Genomic DNA, 24,593 nt, shown 5'->3' with positions numbered 1-24,593 from the left:
AGCTGAAATTTCAGGGAAAAAATTCCAAGCAGCTGCAGGAAATAAATACATCCTAGAGAACTTATCCCAATCCTTCCTACTGAAGCCTTGTCTGCATAAAATCCTTCACTGGTCAGGAAATAAGGTTAGAGTGTGGCGGATGGGCCATGTTGGTGTCTATGCAGGTGCACACTGAAGATTTTATCTCTGTTGTTTGAGGTTTTGGACTTGAGTACCCTTTTGTGGTATTGGGCAGTGTGAGATAACAAGCTCTATCTAGGCACCATCTAGGGCTTGAGTGAGCCATCTAGGGCTTGACTAAGCCACCATTTGCTTTGGGGGTACCAGTCTGTACCGTGCATTTTAGAGAATGGAAAAACTCCCCAATAATTAATATTGGTTTTGTTTTGGAAAAAGATCACAACGTAGTCTATATATCTAAAAGTGCCTGCTACTTTAAGACAACTGTTCTACATGTTTGCTACCCTGACTGACATTGTCTTATCAGGCAAAAATTCTGATGACTGCAGCAACAGATTTATCTACTAAGGGAGGGAATCATTTCAGAAGAACTATACCAGGTTCCTGGGTTGAAAGGAAAGATGCCACCCAAGTGGAAGGAGCAGTCTCCACTCTCAACAGGCCTGTGGTGGGCAGTAGCGGGGCTGGGGCGCCGCCCTGGAGCTTTACGCTCAGCACGAGGAAGTTGCTCTCCATTTTAGAAGGACCCCCAAATCCAGTCTGTTTCACTGTGACACGTGGCTACAGACCCTTCTGGTCTACTCTGCTCAGGGCCCTTACTATTCCACTCCTTATTCACTAGACTAATTTCTATTCTACGAAACTTTCCCACCCCTTTGCCCCGTTTCAGGTGTCAGACACCCACCTCTCTGTGAATCAACAGTTTCCCATAAATAAACACCTCGTCTACCACAGTCTTGTACCCTGTGCTTTTCCTTTATTAAATAATGTGGAAATGAGTATGTTGCTACAGTACCTACTCAGTTTCCAGCATGGAAGAGGTTTATATTATAAATTAAAGAAATCATTTTTCATTAAAATAGAGAAATGGAACAGTAATTTCACTGGATCTTCTAAAGTATTTGGAACCTTGATATGGTAGATACGTGAATTTAATTAACTATCATCAGCCATTAGTATTAATAACTTGTAAATAATTTTATAATTAAAGACATAGTCTTTTATTTCTGCCTGAACTTTTATTGTTTTGGTTATAATTTTCTTAGATTTTACTGGCTACAGTTCTTTTGCAATAAATAATGTTTTAGGCTTAATTTAAAGTATCTTAATATAAACTGCAAATTTAAAAAATCTGCTGAAGTACCAAATACAAAAGAAAAACCAACACTTCATTCCCTATTATGTCTGTTTCCTTAAGTACTGTATTCTTGTATTACTTTATTTCCTACTATGTGTATACACCATGATCTCATTAAATTCAAATCTTATTTTGTAAAACATACGGAAACTAAGGCCCAGAGAGGTTAAATAAAAGTTAAGGCCACACCATCCATGTGCTAGGTGGGAAAGTGAAGTTTTGAATTCTCTCTATATGGGTACAAAACTCTATGCTCTTCCCACTTATAAAACTATGTATTAAAAAATATCTAGAAACAGCTAAATATAAAGACCTATGTAATATACTTACCTTTAAAAACCTATTGGCAAGATAAAATAACTATGCGTTAAATTGCATACTCAGCAAACTACTTTATATGCATATTCAAAGACATTAAATATTAAGATTAATCTCATTGAAGTTAAAACATTAAATCAAATGCTTTTTAAAGATCAGATCGATTTCTTTTTCGTCTATAAACTGCTTAACATGAAGTGTGTACACACTACCTTCTTTTGAGCAGCTTCCTTCTTTTTCTTGTCGTCTTTTTTCTTTTTCTTTTCTTCCATCAACTGTTCTTCTTCTTGCACTAAATCCCTGAACCACACAGTTGCAATTAACTTTCCCAAAATATATTAAGAAATAAAAATAATGTTGCATACAGGTTCATTTTCACTTATTAGAAATAAAGGCATGGCAAATTTTTCTTTTTCTCTTATCATCCACTGAAATAAAACACCTAAATCTAACTATAAGGTACAATTCACATTTCTTTAATTAATAACAGAGCCTTTTTCCATAATCAAGAGTTTTTATCATAATGTTACATCATGGAACACAATCTAAAATTAGCAAATTTTCCACTGGGAAAGAAGCAATTTCCTCCAATTCTAGATTGTAAACAACATCAGGTAAGTTACCTTGCTACTGGCCCCGGTCATCAATCAATAGTTAATGGAGATACCTGGGACCTCTCCTGCCGTGGTATCTGGGAATAGCTTTGGCTTTCCTTGCTCTAAACATCTTTATAAATACTTTAGAGTATATATAATTCACAAACAGGTGACACGTATTTCAGCATTACAATAATTTTGTAATCTACAAACATTTTAAACTATTCTATCAATTCTTGGAAAATAATCAATATGGACTCTTTATATGTTTGTTTAAATTTCTGAATTCAAATCTTCAAAGTTGTGAACAGAATCTTCCATTCAGGATTTCAAAATGACAGACTGGGCAAACGTGTTAGTGTCCTCCTTTACCTCACTGAGATTCAGGGGGAGAAGTCATCACCCTATTCAGAACTGGTGACTGAACAAGAGCAAAGAAAACCACATCCGAGGACAAACCCACGAGAAGTCTTAGATGAACCTGCCCCCTTTTTGGTGGAGCTCTAGACAGGCTCCAAGATCAGAAGAGGGATGGGGCAAAAAGATCACATAAGAAATAGAAAGGCCATGGCTATGCCCCCGCTCCCCACTGCTGACCCCTGTGCCCCCACGGCTACAGGTAGCAACATTTTTAAATCCAGCCAACGAAACCCTCTGAAGAATACATTCCCCTGGAGGCTGGTGGGCTCCTGCAATGGGTTTGGTTGTCTCAAAACAAAGCCCTCTTATTGGAGGATACTGCTACCTGCTCCATGACACCCAAACCGAAGCCTGCCAATCAGCACTCTTCACACACACAGCGCTCGCTTGGCATTAACCCTCTCATTCAAGGTAGGAATCCACTGGGTAAAGAAATCTCCATGGGAGGCTGAGACTGGAGGATCCCAATTTCAAGGCCAGCCTCAGCAATTTAGTGAGGCCCTGTCTCAAAAATTAAACAAACAACAACAAAAAAGAAATCCATGTAAAGGCAGAGGAAATTCACTTCAGATACCTACATTAATTGTCCTGAATTCTTGAACCTAAGAAGTCCATTCATAATACCAACAATCAAAAATCACCAGACACTTGAAGAAAACCATATCCCCCGGCTCTGCCCCCATACATACACACCACTTAACTCCATTCTAAGGAAGCTTTCCAGAAGGGACACTACAAATATCAGGCAGACAATGAGAAAGGTTCGGGATGTGAACTAGGCACCTGGAGGTATGAAAATCATCATCAAGGCTGGGACGCACAAGGTAGTGGGGGTGTAACAGAAGATAAAATCAGAAAGAGGCAAGTACGTAAGAAACGGCAAGAGGTGCTACAGGTGCCGTGCAACGAGCACAAACAAAATTAAGTTGGCTTTTCTGATGGAAGAAACTAAAAGGAAATATAAATAGTGAGAGAGGAGACGGGTAGCATTATGCACCACAGATGACGCTTAGTGAAGTTGGCCATGTGGCTGCTAACAGCAGCTAAAAGTTGAAAGAAGAGCAGGAAAACTTGCTAGATTCCTTGTCATTTTGTTATGAGTGGATCTGTCATGTGGCTAATGGATAGTAACACAGACTTATGGCAATGTACTGTGACTCACTCCTGGGATCTGGGAGAGGGAGACAGTAAGAGTGCACAAACTCATTCATGCCCCAATCCCGGGGCAGCCCAGGACTGGGGCAGCCTCCACCTGTGACTGGGGCAGAGTAAAGCAGTGAAGGCAACTAGGTCAAACGAAGAACTCAAGAGCCAAAGCTGATTGTTACCTCTAAGTACTTAACCTTCTTCAGCCTCAGTTTCCTCCTATCAAAACTGGGGATTAATAACCATAAATGTCTATTTCATGGTTTTAAAAATAAAGATTAGGTAAGGACCACTACTTAGTACAAAGTTCCTAGTAAGCACGCAAAGGACCTCACTAATTCTCAGTGGTGTCCAAAAGACTGTCTAGCCCTCTGTGTCAAGACGTCACTTCAGCATTTAATCTTCCTGTTCTGTGAATTATAGACAGGTCCTTTTCTGAACTTCTGCGCCACAGTAATTTGACTCTGTGGGATGTTCTCTATCTGGAATGTTTTCTCCTTTCTCAAACCTTATTTTACAGACTTTTTGAGGAGATTAGCAACTGTTTTCCTGGCCACAAATATTCTTCTTGGTACTTAAAAGGCGTGCCACATTTCCTCTCAAGCAGATACAATAGCAGCTGATATTTTAAGCATAGGAAACAAAATCCAGTTCTTCAACACTGTTCCCAGAGCCAATTAACCATGCTTTCCCCACATCTCCTACCTGAGGAAATCAAGTGGAAAAATACATATATCAATGCAGCAGTTGTTCTCAAATACATCTGCTTCCAGAATTTAAATGCCAGTAGAGATTAAGACATTTAATTATAACACTTATACTACCTATCAAAAGGAATAAAGGGCTAGGCATGGTGATGTACACCTGTAATCCCAGCAGTAAGAATTGGCAGGATAGACCTAAAGGGGTCCATCATATTTGACTTATGCTCTACAAAGACAACTTTCCTGTCAGCAATCGTTTACCCCTTAAAGGTCAGTGGCAAGAAACCTTAAATCTGTTAGGTTCTGTAAATCTGCCTTATTGCTTTATAAAAATTAAGACTCCCTTTTGATTAGAACTTGATTATTTTTATTTACTTATACCTTGTACCACATGTACAAAGCCTTTGAGGTAGCTATAAGAATCCATCCCTCTGAGGGAACTTTCTAGGAAGAAGGAAATGTTTGCTAACTTTACTGGATTTCAGGAATGCAGTTACATGAGGGTATACATCTTTCAAGTCAATCACCTATACAATAAAAATGTGTGAACTTTGCTGTACAAAAACTATATCTTGAAGTTAATTTTAATACATAGAATGGGGGGATACAATATTTAAATTAGGTAAAATACACATATTAAGATTAAGGTGGTATTCTCCACATAATTCTTCAACTGTTGTTGTTGTAAAGCATGCATCAATTTTTGAATTCATCTTCCAGTGATCAATAAAAATCATTTATTTGTAGGTCTAGGAATGAATTTCCTCAACAAGCAATGACAGTTTTATCTGTGTTGACTGCACCCTGTTCAACAATTACGCAGGCCAATTTTAGAAAATTCTCTCCTCATTAATCCAAAATCTACTTCCCTATAATTCCCACTCACTGGTCCTAGGAACCTAGGAATGAAAACAAACCTGAGTGATTAAAATGTTGCAGTGACTATACAGGGCCTTTTTAATGTTTTCTAATTTAGCTACTCATTTTTTATGATAGGTTAAAAAAAAATCTCCCTTTTATAGGTGAAGAAACGAAAGCGCAGAAAAGTGACTTGTTCAAAGTCATATGCTAATACAGGGTGGAGTCAAGACTCATCTCTGTTTTCTAAGTCTCAGTTGTCGTTTTACTATATTCTGCTATCTCCCTAACCCCAAGTAAAGTACAGCCTTACTAGATCTCTTTTCCAGGAGTTACAACACAGGGGTGGGAGTTTGGCTCAGTGATAGAGTGGTTGCCCAGTATGCACGAGGCCCTGATTTTATCTCCAGCAGTGCCTGCATGCGCGCGTGCACATCACAGGGAAAGGTCATCATTTTGATAGGTTGTAATAAATCTTATTTATGACATAATTTCCCCACAGACAGAATGCCTTCTAATTTCCCTACAACTTTCACAGGAACTCTTTCAACAAAATACACTACAGAAAACACAAAGTATTAGCGTTCCATGAACCATGGCTATATAATTAGGAACAAGAACAGCAAATGTACCAAGGAAGAAAGACTAAATTGCCAATGGTTTTAACAAGAAAGGCCCAGGCATTGGTGATCATTAAGAAAGCAACTACAGTATTTTATTCTATGAATGCTTGTGGGAGGGTGATCTGAAGAAGCGAGGCCTCTACTAATGTAGTAAAGTCCCACATTTGAGGTTTTCCATAGTTTAAAGGCGGGGTCGGGCAGGAAGGTAACTAGAAGGCCAGGAGAATTAGCAAAAATTTCTGTTCTTAAAATGTCAAGTATTTTTAGTTTTAAAAAGTACTAAATGAGGGCTGGGGTTGTAACTCAGTGGTAGAGAGCTTGCCTACCATGCGTGAGGCACTAGGTTCGATTCTCAGCACCACATATAAATAAATAAAATAACAACTGAAAAAATTAACTAAAAAATTTTTTTACAAAAAGTATTAAATGAGTGAATGCTAGTTTTTAAAAACAAAAGAACTGGTTGAACACAGTGCTGCATACCTATGAGTCCAGGTACTTGGGAAGCTGAGGCAGAAGGACCCCAAGTTCAAAGTCAACCCCGGGCAACCTGCCCAGTCACAAAATAAAAAAGACTGGGAATGTAGCTTAATGGTAGAGTGCCTCCGTAGCATGCATGAGGCCCTGTGTTCTATCCCCAGCACTGCAAAAACAAAAAACAAAACAAAACAAAACAAAAAACAAACCCCCCCCAACACACAATAAATAACAACAACAAAAAACCCCAAAAGCACTAAAAGGCTATTCTCCTGTTTCTAGGTGTCACGAGTACATGATATATTTGCTAAATCTTTTCTGTATCTACTGAAATGTTTATATGGCCTTTCACTTTTGATCAGTGGACATAATAAATGTGTCAATAAATTTTCTAAAGTTGAACAGAGCTTGCATTTGGAAGTATAAACCCAACTCAATATTTTTAAATAAACTGCTAAATTTTATTTTTCAATAATGAAAAAGTACTGGCAAAAAATGTTCAAGGTAAAAGTTTTGACAAGAATGAAGAGAATTCCTATATTATTGGTGGGAATAAGAACTACTAAAATCTTTAGGGAAGCATGATGGCAGCAGTGTGGTCTTAACAAGTTATATTCTATCCAGCCACCCCCCCCCTTGACAGTGTCTTTCTGTAGTATGGTACACAGGTCAAATGTATACGAAAGTTCACAATAAGGTTCTAAAGGCCTGAAAGCAGAAAATGTGAATATTCATCAATAAAGAAATGGCTATGGTACAGCAAAGCATATCAAAAAGGAGCTAGATCTGTTTACTGATCTGAAAGAATGTCTCTAACATGTTAAGGAAAAAAAAGGCACAGGAATTGGAATGGTACTATTTCATATTGCTTTAAGAAAAAACTGTATGTCTACATATGTTCATATAACTTGTACAAACTCAAAGACATGGGAAAATACCCTACTGATTTAGAAAATACCCAACTGATTTTAGAAATCAGGGTCACCTCAATCTGAAGAAAATTTAGAAACTTTTTTTTACAAAGTATATTTCTGATTTCTGTTATGATAAGCATGCATTACTTTTGTAATTTAGTACCAAAAAAATTTTTTTTAAGTATCAGAAGTTTAGGGTTTGCTTTCACTACTCTAGGCCCCTCTGTACCTCACAGGAAAAGAAAACAATGAAACAAGATTGTCAGAATGTTGGCAATTGCTGAAACTGGTTAATGGATTCATGTATATTCCTCAGTCTGTTCTATTTTTCTGTGTACTTGACATTTTCCATACAAAACAAAGAACACACACACACACACATACACACACACGCCTCCACACCAATGACTAAAGACAACAAGATGGGCCAATGGGGAAATGAGAGATTTGAAGTAGATGTGTGTGAGAACCAGAGTCTTGGGAGGCAGAAAGAGAATGGGTATGGCAAAGGCTTCCTATGGCAGCATGATACACCTCATTGCCAGGACTGTCCTCTACTCTTGCACTTCCAAATGCTTGATGGCTAGTTTCTTCCACGTTTCTTGCGTGGATATCATTAAAATAATCCCTTCTGAGGGGATGGTAGTGCTAACTCTCTGATAAGCAATTTCAAAGTATCTATTCATAATGAATTTGTAAATGTCACCTATTTTATTTGGAAAGGGAATGATACAAAGGTGGACACTGCAAAATATTAGTCTAAAAGCCAATCTAAAGGGAAAGGTTAAACAAATCAGGCAGGAGGGCAGACTTGAGTCAGGAGAGAGGTAACACAGCACGTCTGAGAACGTGGTCTTTGGAAACAACAGCAAGCTTAGTCCTCGGTGGGTGTGAGGGAAGTGGAATTTCTGGATTCATACCACCCCCTAAGGTAAGCTATTAACAAATACCATGGTTTATGCTAAGCATAAACTCTCTTTGAGAGCATGGAATTTTGGTCTAGGACCAGACTGCAAGGGAAACACTGGACTTGAATCTCTAACAGCTCCCAGGCAAACACTGTACTCACAATGTTACAATTTGATGCTGGGAAAATGAAGCATGCCCTCCGAGACTATGGGAAGAGGACTCTGGGAAGCTTACACCTGGGGCTTTGCCCTTAGTATCCTTCCATGGTACTAAGTGGCAGCCACAAACACAGTAGCATGCCGAGTCCTGGAAGTCTTTCTTCACACTGAAGAGACCCAACTTGTAAGACTCAGGAGCAAACCCAGCACAGCAAGGAGACTTGACAGCACGACCATTTCTGGGACTAAGATTGACTGAAACAGCAAAGGGAGGAAAAGTGTTGAGTAAGAACAGGCAATAAACTGGCTATAAAGGTGAGAAGTCAGATGCAGAAATCTGAGTGAACCACAATTATGGCAGTGGAAAAGCAAAAAATAAATCCAAGATAACCCTAACAAATTAGAATCATTATCGGTATTAATAAGATTGACAAAAGAGAGTAAGGTTAATGACAACTCTAGATTTTAAAGAGTTAAACGGCTCTATTTCACTTTAAGAAAGAGAAAACTGGAAGCAAGTTTCCTGAGGCCCAACAAGTTCACCAGTCAAAATTCACCATAAGCCAGACCATCCTCATGGAGAAGTCAACTGCATGCTACAAGCAAGTTACAACAGCCCACTTCACATCTCCTGCCAAAAAATACTTTGCTCTACTTCTTCCCTTACAGATCCTACCTTATTCTATTTTCTCCTGCTTCCCTTTCTAATTACTATCCCTTCATTTTTTTCTCCTTTTGGTCTTTCTATGAAAATTAATAACCAAAGCCAGTCCAGCATACAAAAAAAGGAAGCCAATGGTAAACTTCACCAGACCGTAGAGATGGAAATCCAACTCCAGCAAAAACAGGTAGGGGTTTGAAGTCCCAGGGGGCTGGGTCAGTTTTTTCAAAAACTCTCCCAGTAAAATGAAGAGAACAGAATAAAACGAAGTTTTACAGATTGCTTTCAAAATGAAGAATACTAGTACATATCTGGGAGAGAAAAGGAGTTAAGAAACAAAGGAATCAAAGAAGTAACAACGGAGGAGTTGTGCTAGAAGCTGTAACCACAGGTAGTTAAATATCTGCAAATTCAGAAGTAGCTAAATGATAAAATGGAATACTAACAGTTGCAAAACCAACAAAGCTCTTTGTTTACATCCTGATATGCAATGACTGAGAAGGCATGAAGTTAACTGAAAGCTAAAGTTCAGTGTGCTATCTTTTAGGCTGGGGATAGATAATATGAACATACACCCACATATGACTCTCTAGTAGTATAAAGATTAAATTCTAGAAGTGTGTACGAACAAACTAAAAAAACATTTATATTAAGAGTATGGAGAGGAAAGAGGAATAACACACAGGGTAGTTAGTAGCAGTGCTATTTTCATTCAATTACATACATTATATATACCATGTATGTAATGGAACCCAGGGCCTTGCACATGCTAGGCAAGATCTCTACTACTAAGCTGCACCGCCAGCTCCATCAATGCTATTTTCAGAATGCATAGTTTCAGAGGCACAAGTGAAAGTGGTAGTGACAAGTTGGAGTATCTTCTTCTGAATGAAGGGGCCAGGTGTGGTGCCGCACACCTATAATACCAGTGACTTGGGAGGCTGAGGCAGAAGGATCACAAGTCCAAGGCCGGCCTTAGCAACTTAGCAAGGCCCTTAGCAGTGTGGTGAAACCTTGTCACAAAATAAAAAATAAAAAGGCCTGGGGATGAGCTCAGTGGTAAAGCACCCCTGGGTTAAATTCCCAGTTTAAAAAAAAAAAAAAAAAAGAATGAATAGTGGGGAAATAGACAAAAGGTAGCAATGAAGATGCAAATAATACCTTGTCTGGATCTTGTAAGAGGGTGAGCTTAAAAGGCTCCCACTAATCCTATAATTTGAACAATAAAATTTAATAAAATATTTTTCAACAAAGATTCTACAAAGAGTACTTGCCTAGCAGGTGTGAGGCCCTGGGTTCAATCCTCAGCACCACATAAAAATAAATAAAATAAAGGTATTGGGTCCATCTACAACTAAAAAAATTTTTTAAAAATCATTTAAAGATCATTAATGAGACAACTAACAAAATTTAACGTTTACAGATCAGCTATAAATATTGTGCCAATGTTATTTTCCCAATTTTAAGAATGCTATTGTAATTAAGAAAAATGCCTTTGACTTTAGGAAATACCAACTCATGTTTTTTAGGGGTAAGAGGGTGCCATGTCTGTAAACTAATCTCAAATGGTAAAAACAGTATGTATGTATGTATGTATGTATGTATGCATGCATGCATGCATATGGGTGTGAGTGGGCATGTAAGTGTGTGTGGGGGTACTGATAAAGCAAACAATTAAATGTTAACATCTGAGGAATAAGGGTGATGGATATTTAGGAATTTTTTGCTCAACTATTATAGCTCTTTTCTACATCTGAAATTATTTCAAAACAAAAAGTTCACAATAAAGAAAACTTTTGAGATTAGAAACAGAGAAAATAATCGATACCCTGACATTAGGACAGAAGCACTCTACAGTGTCTGAGATATTATTCATTTTGAACCCTCAACCCTGAAACTCAGAATTAGTATTCCTATTTGACAGTTAAAAAGACTAAGAACCAGAATGTCTAAGTGACTTGTCCAGATGGTACAAGGCTAAGGTAAGGCTGACTCAAATCCCAGTTTGTAAAATCTGCCCACCTCTCTTTTCAGGTTTAATTACTAGTTCCTTTACATTTCTTTCCAACCCAGACAAACCTTACCCTTGACCTTTAATTAAACAACACTCAATTTTCTAATTATTTTAGATGTTAATCTCACGCTTCCAAATAGGACTAATTACTGGTCTGGGAACAAAAACCAGTTCTTCTATCTGATTTGTACTCCTGGCACTGGGCACTCTGAATCAGATGACAATTGCGGCTTCCTTGCCTTTACTAACACCAAAACTGCACTCTTTTCACTCTTACACCTACTCTCTCTCTACTTTTTTAAGGACCAGTTTGATTCCAGTCTATTCAGAAAAGCAGTTCTGTGCAGAAAAGCATTTCCAGGTTCAATGTCAAAGAAAAGTAAACTTAAATCTCAACTGTGCCACCTACTTGTGCAACCTTAGAACAACTTGTTTAATTTCTCTCAAAGACAAACTTATGAAAGATTTAAAATTATACCTCCCTCAAAGGGTTGTTTGTGAAAATTAGTCAATGGAGATAAGATCATACTAAATGGTGGGTGTGGGAGATTAGATGCTGCAACACAGGAGGGAGCGCGGGGGACTGAGCCCATGAACACAGTATTAGCACAATGAGAGGAGGCGGGTGTCAACTAATACTCAAAGCCCCCAGATCCCAAACCAAGAGCAGGCCAGGCACCACGTACTAACAGCAGGCAAGGATATCGCAGGAAGAGAAAAATATAGATTAATAATCCTTATGAACATGAACACAAAAATCCTCACAAGTCTAACAAATCAAATCCAGCAATATATAGGATCACACAAAATGTGGTTATCCCAAGAATGCAAGGTTGGTTTATCACGTGACAATCAACACAATACATGATTATAGAATATCTCAATAGACCAAAAAAAGCATGACAAAATCCAGCACTCTTTCACAAAAAATAAAACAAAACACCAAACTTAGAACAGAAAACTTCCTTAACCTGACAAACTCCATCTACAGAACTAGGGTTGTGGCTCAGTGATAGAGTGATCACCTTGCATGTGGAAGGCACTGGGTTCGATCAGCAGCACCACATAAAAATAAAACAATAAAAAATAAATGTATTGTGTCCATCTACAACTAAAAAAATTTTTAAACTTACAGCTTATATCACACTTATTGGTAAAGACTGAATGCTTTTTAGGTTAGAAACTCAATTTTATAACAAAGATGTAGTATCTTTTCACCTGCTATTCCACATCGTGCCAGAAGTTTTTTTTTAATTATTTTTTTATTTTTATTTTTTAGAGAGAGAATATTTATTTTTCAGTTTTTGGCGGACACAACATCTTTGTTTGTATGTGGTGCTAAGGATTGAACCTGGGCCGCACGCATGCCAGGTGAGCACTGCTACCGCTTGAGCCACATCCCCAGCCCGTGCCAGAAGTTCTTAAAAAAAAAAAAAAAAAAAAAACCTAAGGGGAGAGACAGAGACAGAGCACCTGTGTACCTGCACAAGCAAACATAAAGGACATAAACATCAAAGACAACGTAAACCTATCTCCAGTCAGAGATGACATGGGCTGGGGGGTATAACTCACCCTAAAATTCATACAGAAATGCAAGCAGAACAGCCAATGCAACCCTAAAAGGAACAAAACAGACCATACACTCCCTAATATCCAACTACCACAGGAGATACAGTAATCAAGACAACATGAAGCAGGTATACTGATGAATGGATGTACAGAACAAATGGACCAGAGAATCCAGAGACACTTCATTACATATGATCAATACATGTTCAGCACAGGTGCCAAAATAAAGTCTTTTCAACAAATAGTATCTGCAGTCAAAAGAAAAGAATGAGATTGGAGTCCTTACATCATATACAAAAATTAACTAAAATTGGATAACAAGCATAAATGTGAGAGCTAAAATTAAAAAGTATTAGAAGACTTAAAAAGTAATCTCAGAATGAGTACCAGAGGCACAAGCAACCAAAGAGATAAAACCAGCTCATCCAGAAAGTGAAGAGAACATACAAATGGGGGAAAAATATACGAGTAAATCATATATCTCATGTGATACTTGTTTTCAAACTGTATTAAGAATTCTTACAACTCAATAATAAAAAATATAACCCAATTTTAAAACGAGCAAAGTATACTCAAACACATTTGTCCAAATCAGATACACAAATGACAAATAAGAACATGAAAAGATGCTCAACATCATTAGTCAAAGGGAAACGCAAATCAAAACCACAATTGAAATAACCAATTATATCCAGTAGGATGGCTATAACCAAAAAGGGCAATAACAAGTACTGGCAAAGATGTGGAGAACAGGAACCCTCTCATATTGCTGGCATAAATATCAAGCAGCATGGATGCTTTGGAAGACTCCTGCAGTTCCTCAAAGAGTTTCCCCGTAATCTAGCAACCCTAGGCACACACCAAACAGAACTGGAAACATGTCCACACAAACACTTGTACACAAATGTTAATGGTAGCATTACTCCTGATATCCCCAAAGTGAAAACAACAAAGTGGAAAAAAAAAATTAAAAACAAATGCCCACCAAAAGATAAATGGGTATAAAATATGGTATGTGGGGCTGAGGATGCAGCTCAGTAGCAGGGTACTAGTTTGGCATTCTGAGGTCCTGGATTTGATTTCCAGCACCACAAAGAAATAAAAAGAAAGGAAATATAGTATAACCACACAATGGGTTATAAAAAGAAATGAAGTACTGATATATGCTACAAAATGGAAAACCTTGAAAACACTATGCTAAATAAATTAGGCCAGACACAAAAAGATACAAAGAATCATAATGCATGATTCCATTTATATGAAATACCTGGAAGAGGCAAATCCACAGTCAGAAAGTAGATCAGTGGTGGAAGGAGGGACAACCGACTGATTGCTATCAGGTATGAGGTTTTAGGGAGCAGGATGAAAATGTTCTAAAATCAGACAGTGATGAACACACAATTCTGTGAATACATTAGAAACCAATGAGTCACACACTTTGTATACTTTTTAAAAGAGTGAGTTTTATGATATGTGAATTTTACCTCAATAAAGCTGCTACTAAAAACCGGGAAAGTGAGTGGAATGTTCAGAGGTGGTGGCATATGGAGTCAGGGCGAGAAGTGGAAGGACGGCACTAACCAGATAAGCTGAAATCTGAAGTGCAGGAGTCTGAGCTTACATTCCTGAGTCACTGGAGAAGCAGCAGGTTTCTAGGAAACAGTGATTGACAAGCTCAAAATTGTGGCTTAAAGATGACTAACCTTCAGCAGTATAGGGAATGCACGTTTTATGCCCCTTTCCATCTTTACACTTTTAAAATGTACATTTATATGCCTCACATTGCCTAAGGATTTACAAATAGACTGTATTCTTCTGACATCCTCTGTACAGTCAATTTAAAAAAGTGAAGCCAAGTACATTTAAAATCAGTGCATATTTAAGCACGACACAGAACCATTTCCTTCTGTTGGTTCATACACGTGTTTTGGGAGTATACTTCAAAAGAACAGGAGAAAGACTGGACCCAAGTCAACAAGACACAGATGTCGTAACTGTAAAAACATTCAATATCATTGCAGCAGACTGCTCAAAAAATGCTTGCTGACTAAAAACCACTAGGAAGAACAGGAAAAAGTAAGCTCAGTCTTGTTTGTTATTATACAGAATCCAATCAATCATTGTTTGCAGAAAATATCTTGTGAGGTTCAAAGTATAAAATTCCTCAACCAGGTTTCAATCTGTTTTGAACATTCCATTTAAAATGGGAAGTCAGCTGAGTCATCGTCACATAACATACTACTGCTGAAAATTCAAAACGTTTCTCAGTTACAAGAGTGGAAATGCTAAGATTCTGCTTCGCAGCCAACTCAAACACACACAGAGAATGAAAATCATTTTTAAAATACAACATCTTAAATAAGAAATTTAAACTATATTTATGTTTGTTTTTTAAAATTAAAATTATGCCTTAGCTGAATATTACTTTTTCTCTTTTGAATCTCATTTCAGCTCCTCTGACAGACTCCCTACAATGCAATGCTTCTTAATCTTTAAAAAGCGATGACTTTTGAAATTTGACAAATGCTAAGAATCACATCTGGTTTGTTTTGTATTATGCTTTTTTTAAACACACACTTTTTCAAATTAATTTTCTGCAGAACCCAAGATGAACCTCATTCTGTGGGCACAGTGCCATTCTAACCTAAATGGGGCTTTCTTTTAATTAAGAATGCATATTACACCAGTCATGGTGGCACAGGCCTGTAATCTCAGATATTTGGGAGGCTGCAGCAAGAGGACTACAAGTTCGAGGCCAGCCTGGGCAACTTAGCGGTAGGTACCATCTCAAAAATAAAAAATGAAAAGGGATGGGAATGTTGATAAGTGGCACAATGCCCCTGGGTTCAACCTCCCAAAATGTGTGTGTGTGTGTGTGTGTGTGTTTTATATGCCCAACTCCTGTATTTCATTTTTTATCTTAGAGGATTATCAGTTCATCACTGAACAATGCTAAAAACCAGCAACTTTTATGTCCAACTTAAGTAAGGGAGCTACCTTCAAATAACCCTTCAAAAAAGCAGCAATTAGTACAAGTAGTAATTGATTTAAATATGAAGATATAATTACTGTGACTTCAAATGTTTATAATTATCTCAGTTTAGTTGTTTGGCATTTCCTAAAATGAAAGAAACATCCAGTGTGAAAGCATAAATACTGTATAATCATCTGGTTAATTTACTTAAAAATGGTCAAGGACAGTGTCTAATGTGGTATACTGAGAACACACACATAATCACCTCTGGGATATTTCTTTCAAAAAATATGAATCTAATCATACAGAAACTCAGATAAATCCAAGTTGCAGAAACAACTAGTCACAGAAATGGCACCATCATGAAAGGGGCAGAAAAGCGTTCAGGAACTGTTCCTGATACAATGAAACTTCTGAGACAAGACAATTAAATGCAACCCTGGGTTCAGGAATTGAGGAAAAGAAAAAACATTATTAGGACAACTGAGAAACTTTAGATATGGATCAAACAGTATGTAAAGCTGAACTTGCCAAGTGAGATCCTTTGATTGTCATATGCAGATGCCATGGGGGTGAAATGTCATGGAAAAAACAAATGTAGCAAAATATTAGTAATCAAGAAACCTAGCTAAAGAGAGACCAATTTTCAATGCACTACTTAATGTTAGAATGATTAAAAAACAAAACAAAACAAAACAAAACCCTTAAAACAGGAGAGGAACTTTTTCTTCATCTTGAGTGACATTTATTATAAACCAGATTTAACAGAATACATACACCAAATTCAAGAGATCATAAAAATGATACTTTTTATGTTTATGTTCAAATTTTCCAGAGGATTGTTACATTTTTTTAATTAAGCATACAGTTTACGACTCACTTACTCTATCTACTGATTTACCAGAGTTGCCAAATTGAACTAGAAAGAAACCTATCAAAATGAATTTGCTTAAAAAATAAGGATTTGCTAGCCTGCAAACCAGATCACAGCAAAGCACCAGAAAAACTTAAAATCAGAAGATGAATTGTCTCCCAAATAAAGGTAGACAGATTCCAAGAAGAGGATCCACCTTGGCTAGAGAGAGCTAACACCCTAGTTTACTCTTCTGTCTCAAGTGTCTTCTGATACAGCATTTGTCCCAGTCATAAGTGCCTCACACAAGTGTCCCAGTTTAGATGCTACATTATAGGGTATAAAGAATGTCTGCTGTACAGCAGCATTTAATAGTTGATTTATGGGGGGGTGGAGGGATCAGTACAACATGAAGCACGTCAGCACCTATTTTAGACAATACTCTATATTATAGTAAATACATCACTAGAATGGGCATAAAATATATTGTTACCTTTTCAGAAAGAAAAAAACCAAAGTTATCTATTATGCAATTAAAATAAAATGCTGCATGGTGGGAAAACTAGAGTTCAGAGTGAAAAGGCCTGTTTGAATTCCACCTCTGTCACTTTTTTTTAAATATATTTTTTAGATGTTGATGGATCTTTATTTTATTCATTTATTTATATGTGGTGCTGAGAATCGAACCCAGGGCCTCACACATGCTAGGCAAGTGCTCTACCACTGAGCCACAACTCCAGTCCTACCACCTGTCACTTTTTAAGAGACTACAATAACCTTAGGTAAATTTCTCCACCACAGCCTTCTCATCTGAAAAATAAATAAGTCAGAATACCAGCTGATCTGTCATAGGTCATGGTCAAGCTCTAAATATTCTATGACTTTGGCCTCCAAAAATACTTTTAAAACTTAGCCTAGTTGAGCTGCACTAGCAGAGATGTTTTTGCTGTTGTTTGTTTTCACAACGGCAAAATTTAACCCATCTTCTCTCCCCAGATAAGACTCCTATTTCTGCTTTGGCTTTACTCTTTCTAAAGGTTGGGTCAATCTCCCTTTACCAAGATGCACACCCCTATTTGACTCTTCGAATACCTAATCAGCTGCCAAATCCCAGGTTCAACCTCCTCAGAATCTCATACTCTTTCACCTCTTTTCTTTTTAATTCTTACATGTTCTTTTCAGTTATATGACAGTAGAATCCATTTTGATATGCTTATGCAAACTCGAAATATATCTCATTCTAATTAGGATCCCACTCATGTGGATTCACCTCTTTTCTACCACTTTAATCCCAGTCTTCATCACTCCTTGCCTAGATCACCGATTATCTCCCATAAATACCTGGATCTCCAATCCCAGCCTAGAGTTTTCTATCATATTAGTACTTTGCCAAAAAGCATGCAATGCCTTCCTATACATGAAAATTCATAACAAACTTCTCAACCTGACATTCAAGAAGCCCACATCTCAACCAGTTCGCTATGAATGTCTTATCCAAAAATCCAACTGAACTACTATTTTCTGCTACATCAGATTCCTTTGTACTTACTGGATTTTGTGCCTTTTACTTCTGTGTTGTTCTTACTATACCCTGTTCTCTTTTCAAAATTGATTTTATTATTTTAAGGTCCATTCTAAGGGTGATCATCTTCATCTAGAAATTACAGCTCCCTCTTCTGAGTGCACAGGATGCTGACATATGACAATTTTAATTACTGACAGTGAATTTTAAAAGACAGTTTACCTAGGTAGTAAATTCAATTAATCCCTTGTGCTAATTTTGTTTAACTGACATCAGATACCTGGCATACTGTCTTGAGAAAGATTTACTGCTTAGCAGGGGAAAAGGAAAGAGTGACATATCTTTGACATTCAGAAACCAGTTTCCAAACTGGAGCTTCACATAACAGGGTTTGGGTTCCTTGGTATTAAAGATGTTTAAATGAAGTCAACAATTAAAGGTTTGGACTTGTCATGTCAAAAATCCGAACAAAGTTATACAATAGTGATTCACAATCAGGCTTGATTTCAGCCCACCTCCCAACCCCATGGACCTTTATAAAATGTCTGGAAACAGGTGAGCACAGTGGCACACGGCTGTGATCCCAGTGGCTTGGGAGGCTGAGGCAGGAGAATCACAAGTTCAAAACCAGCCTCAATATCTCAGCAAGGCCCTAAGCAACTCAATGAGATTCTGTTTCTAAATAAAATATTTTAAAAAGGGCTGGGAATGAGGCTCAGTAGTTAACACCCCTGGTTGTTCAATCCCCAGTGCCAAAAAAAAGTCTGGAACACCTTTGAGCATCACATACACTGAGCAGGGAGGACTACCAGCAAATGCTGAACATCCTATTACACCCAGAACAGTCCTCACAATGAAGAATTATCTGACCCACAAGGTCAAAAGTGTCCAGGTTGAGAAACTCTGATCTAAACATACTGCATGCATCTATGGGTTTTGCTTCACAAAAGAAATTTTCAAATTTTTCATAGTGAAGAACCATTTCTTCAATCACTAGTGGTTTGGCCTCCTGTAAGTTATTTAATCTCTTTATACCTCAATTTCTTCATCCGTAAAACAGGGATAAAAGCCAGGCACAGCGGTGTACCCTGTGATCCCAGTGACTTAGAAGACTGAAGCAGGAGGATCACAAGTTTGAGGTCAGCTGGCACCAGCAACTTAGCAAGACCACAGCAACTTAACAAGACCCTTTCTCAAAATAGAAAAGACTGTGGACATAACTCAGTGGTAAAGCACCCCTGCATCCATTCCCTAGGAGCAAACAAATAAATAAAAATAATAATAATGATTATTACTATTACCACCTACCTCAAGGGGCTTTTCAAGGAGATGACTCCATGCATGTCAAGTCCTTAGACAAGTACATCAAGCAGAGGGTGAGCATTTAACAAGTCTAGAACTTACATTCTTCCCCTATCTAATGCCCAGTCCAGTGTTTTAAATACAGAAGATGCTCAATAATCGTTCCCTAAGTGAATACAAAAACCTGACTTCCTGGGGAGAGCCCTAAAGGGTAAAGACAGATGTATTCTTCTTCTTTTTTTTTTTTTTTTTTTTAATGTTTTTAAAGTTGAGCACAGTATCTTAATTATTTATTTTTATGTGATGCTGAGGATTGAACCCAGGGCCTCACACGTGCTAGGCAAGCGTTCTATGGCTGAGCCACAACCCCAGCCCTGACAGATGTATTCTTGTTTGGGGAAAAAGGAAGCATTTGCCACCTAATAACATCTCTCCCCACTTGGAACACATTTAACTCAATCTTTTTTTCCCCCCTTTTCTTTTTCAATACTGGGGATTAAAGCCAGGGCCTTGCACATACTAGGCAAACACACTACCACTGAGCATTGCATCCCTAGCCCTCGGAACATCTTTAACCTTTTAAGCATTGGAAGCACTGCCTTAAAAACATCTCATCGATACTTGTCTTTCCTTTTCACACCTTCTGACCAACTGAGGATCCTCAAACCTGTGAATGGACTGGTATCTCCTGATCCCTATATCTTCTGTCTTGTGTTATTTATGTACTTATTATAGTTTTCCTACTAGTTTATACATGCCCTGTGGGCATGGACAACATTTGACTCCTTTTTATATAACTCAGGGGGCCTAACAGACCTTAACAACTGGCTGGCCCAAGCCTCTCATTTTTATAGATTAGCCACAGAGAGGACAAGTGACTTGCCAAGAGTCAAGGTCATATTTCAAGTGGCAGAACTCAAATTCGAACTCAGATAGATAGCCAATACAAAGACTCCAAGTGCTGCCCAATTGTAACAGCGTATGAAAATTACACCTGTGGTACAATGTTCAACTTAAGTCCTAGGACACTCTTATAGGAACTAGACCTATATACGGTTACCTTGCAAAACAAAAATTAGAAGGGGAAATAGACCCATATCCCAAGCTCCTTTCTGCTGCTGAAATCATACCTTACCAACTCAACCTGTTTTCTTTAATTCTGTATCTTACTATTTAATGACTTTTTGACAACAAAACTTGTTTAAATGTTTGACAACTATTATTTAATCAGTGACATCTGGCTTAATTTCCTCTAAATTATTATTTTGAGTAATAAAATCTCTTAATGGATAAACCAATGACGCCCATCCTCTGCTAACTGAACATTCTTTAACCATCACCTGATCAGATTAATGCTTATAAACCTCAAAAATCTGGAAATTTAGGGTAATTCTATAAGGTGAAATATCCAGATAACTTGAATTGTGAGTGTAAATAATCCCAACATAAGCCTAAAATTTACAATAATCAAGCATAAAGCACACACTAAGACCCAAGATCCGAGAGATTTTATTTTACTATGTTCAAGTGAAAGCTGTTCACATTTTCTCGGTAGATCATGAAATTTCTCTCAATGTCCCAATATGATGCAAAAGAAAAAGGTGAATAAGAAAGGAAAAGATCATTAAGACAATGTGGATGAGAAAAAGAGTTAAACACAGTGTAATTCCCTGAAGCTGAAGCAATTACAGTTCAATAAAGCCAAACATTACCATAAAGCAATCATTTAAAAAAAAGAACAAGAAAAAAGAAAGAAAAACCTTCCTCTGCGGTGATGCTTTATGTTACCAGTGCAAAAGCATTCAGGCCCAATAGGACCGATTATCACTTACTGAGAACAGATCTTTAATTATTTTACCAGCTGATTAAAAGGAAAAAGAAAAAAAAAGCACACACACACACACACACACGGAACGTGGACACAAAACGTAGTGTCAAAGGAAAACAAACGCAGTTTATGCTTGGTAAAGTTCAAGGGCAAAACTGTTTCCAATGCAACAGAATCCGCCTGACTACAATGTGTTGGAAGAGGGAAAAAAAAAAATGCGAACACATAGTATCTTTTTATAAAGGCAACAATTTGAGCTACAAAGTAATAACGGGGAAGCCAAAACAGTTTGACAGCCCGCCATAAGGGCCGCCTCAATCATGAGTCACACAATGCCTGCAACCATTTACAATAGTAATTAATGCACAAGTCCCCTAATTAAATCCTAAAAGGGTGAGAATGCTTTAACTAAGTTTACAAGAATTGCTTTTTTTTTTTTTTAAAGAAAGGCGCGCGCGCGAGCGCACACACACACTCTCACACACTCACACACGTAATTACGCATCTCCCCGCAATCCTTCCATCCAATATTCCCTCGGGCCGTTTTCTCCCGAATGTCTGTGCTCCTTGCATGCGAAAGAAAAATGACCAGGGGGGGAACTTGTAAACCCAGGAAGGACGAACCCGAGTGGCCAGAGCCGAGTGGAGAGGGGCGGGAGACGGAGAGCTCGCCCATCTTACCTGCTAAGATTTCTTTCTACGTCTTTGGTAGCTTTAGCTTCCAATTCTCTGAAACAGAAAACAAACACACATACACACAAAAAATAAAATAAAATAAAACAACACACACACACACACACACAAACACCGAGATGCGCGTGAAAACCGAGCTGCTGCTGCTGCTGCTGCTGCGGCAGAGGCTCGCGCCGGCCGGATGGGGGGAGGGGAGCGGGGGGAGGGGGCTCACAAAGCTGCGGGGCTGCAGCCCAGACTGCGGTCAGGCGGCGCGGGCGAGGCGCAGCCCCGGAGCCGGGCCCAGCGGCGCAGCTAGGCCTCTCCCGGCCGCCCGTCGGGGCTCCGCCACGGCACAGCCCGCGCCCTCCCAGCGAGGCCCCAGATCTCGGGGACGCCCGGCGCCGCCGCTGCCGCCGCCGCCCGCACTTGCGGGCCCCGCAGCAGCACCCGAGGCTCCTCCCGCCCGGAGGGAGGTCCCCGCTCCGCTCACCTCATGTGTGTAAAGTGCACGAGCAAGTGGGGCGCGGTGATGAGGCTCGCGAGCCTCAAGCCCTCCGCAGCGCCGCGGGGAGAGGCCCGAGCCGCTGCACCAGCGCCATTTTCTACACCGACCCGCTGCCGCCGCCGCCGCCGCCGCCGCTGCTGCCGCCGCCGCCGCCGCCGCCGCCGCAGGCCCCAGGCCGGAAGTGAATGCCCCACGCGGCAACCCCTTCCGGGGGCGCCGCGGCCACCGGCCCCAAGATGGAGGCCTTAGCAACTAGACCCGCTGACGGGACAGGCCCTTGGCAACCGTCCGGGCGCCTCGCGTGGATCCGGGCCGGACCTCCCCGGAGGACCCAGCCTCCGAGGCGCCCCGCGAGCGGCTGCGGGGCCTCAGGAGCCCCGCGCCCAGCCCTTCCCGCCGCGGCCAGTCCCCGTCTGACTCGGCTCCCTCCCCTCCTCCGCCTTCGTTACTGCGACACAAGTTTCCTTCCCCGCCGCCGGCCCCGCCCCCACCGAAACACGCAAAAAAAAAAAAAAAAAAAAGAAAAGAAATTCCTCTAAACCTCCAATTCCACCCCTGCCGAAGCCTGATGAGGCCGCGCGGCTTTTGAATCCAGCCACTTTTAATTATTGTTGACCTTGTGCCAAATATTTAACCTCTGCTTCCCCGACTCCTCCTCAGGTGAAGGGCGCAGACCTGAGAGGGTTGGGAGGTTTGCAAAGGCGATTTTTTTTTTTTTTTTTAACCACTCGATTTTACGAACCCTTTGGCTGGACAATTGCACTTGCACGCATCTCTGCTCAGGAAATAATCCGAAGTGTCTGTAGACATTGCACCATCGAGATTTCAAGTCATGGCTTTGGTGGTGGTGAAAAGTGGTAAAAGGAACAGTGTGTCCAACCTGGGAAGGTGGCTTTAAAAATTGAACTTGTGGCATGTGTAAGAATAGCGTAAAAATGATGTCGAGGGGAAACGGTTACAATAGGCAGGATCCGTAGCAAATATGTAGACACACTAAGATACTTATGTTTGCAGACCCAGGAAGATACTATGTGTAGATGGAGTCATATATGGACACCGTCGTGTGGATACAATAAGATACGCGCCTACCTACAGGTGGATGCAGCACTGTTAATATGATACATATAGATACAATAGATTTTATAATAAGATTCATATGTTCATGTGCCTGCATTCCCTTCTCTCAATGCTTCTCATCTAAAGAGGAAACCTCCTCTGTACTTAAAATCCATTCCTTTTTACCTTCTCAAAATCCCAATCTGTGGATCATCTCATTTTCCTTTTTTCCTAACCTAAGCCCTTCAACTGACTTCAAAACATGCTCTCATTAAACACAAGCAACACCTCTCGCACTGTCCAGATCCTATCTCTTCTGAGGTTAGTATATAGGCAAATGAATGAATGCACAGAAATATATATTCATCAAAATGTTAGCTGATGATATCATGCATCTTTCTTCTTTCGGTGTCTCTCTTGTTTTCTTTCTATATTTACTCTTGAGGGTTCAAATGAGGCTTACAATATGTAAAATGTAGGGCATATCAAATAAATACTTTTCTTTTCCTGCCTTCATCCGTGAAGTCCACTTGCTCAGACACACATTTATTTTTTCTTTCATGATCTTTTCTACTTAAAATGTTAAAAGTTATATTACAGAATTTCTTGAGAAGTTGAAAGGTTGAATATATATGTACGGCACAATATGTTTTCATGCCGGGTTTATGAATAATTTTCCACAATAGCATAAGGCAATGAAAATAGCAATATTTATCAACATTTGCACAGCTGTTAAAATCAGCTGGTTTTCTTATTAAACTTTCTTAGGTTTGAATAACAGCCATTCTCAATTGGGGTGATATTGCTTACCGCCTCTGTTCCTGAGAACATTTAGCAATGTCTAGTTTTTAGTTGTCACACTGGGTATTACAAGTATCTAGTGGTTAGAGCCTAAGGATTCTACTAAATCCTGCAATGTGTAGAATAGACCCCTACAAAACAAGCAAGAGTATCTCAACCAAAATGCCAATAATTTTCAGCCCTAGAGGAGCCAAGAAAATGTGGTTTCTTTCTTTCTTTCTTTCTTTTTTTTTTTTTGGTACCAGGGGACTTAACCACTGAGCCACATTCCCAGCCCTTTTAATTATTATTATTATTATTATTATTATTATTATTATTATTATTACTATTTTAATTTGAGTCAGGGTCCTGCTAAGTTGCTTACAGCCTAAGTTACTGAGGATGGCTCACTG

The 24,593-nt window shown here is 39.1% G+C and overlaps 1 protein-coding gene across 5 annotated transcripts in view; it reads right to left on the bottom strand.

The window, feature by feature from the left end:
* Positions 1-22,508, bottom strand: part of Tnrc6a (trinucleotide repeat containing adaptor 6A) — an 87,364-nt gene extending 64,856 nt beyond the window's left edge. For 2 of the 5 annotated variants that reach the window (XM_071605543.1, XM_027948477.3), the window contains exons 1-3: positions 22,330-22,508; positions 21,846-21,893; positions 1,849-1,936 (exon numbers count right to left, since the gene is read on the bottom strand). In XM_071605543.1, the coding sequence (XP_071461644.1) occupies positions 1,849-1,936; positions 21,846-21,893; positions 22,330-22,334 (141 nt within the window). In that variant the 5' untranslated portion in view covers positions 22,335-22,508. Of the gene's footprint in view, positions 1-1,848; positions 1,937-13,952; positions 14,043-21,845; positions 21,894-22,329 lie in introns of those variants that run through there. The other 3 variants (XM_071605540.1, XM_071605541.1, XM_071605542.1) reach the window with 3 other exon arrangements.
* Between the last annotated feature and the right edge of the window lie 2,085 nt (positions 22,509-24,593).

Source organism: Marmota flaviventris, chromosome 19 (assembly GCF_047511675.1).
Source record: "Marmota flaviventris isolate mMarFla1 chromosome 19, mMarFla1.hap1, whole genome shotgun sequence".
NCBI lineage: Eukaryota > Metazoa > Chordata > Mammalia > Rodentia > Sciuridae > Marmota > Marmota flaviventris.
The sequence above is the reverse complement of the archived record's forward strand: the minus strand, read 5'-3'. Positions and strand labels throughout refer to the sequence as shown.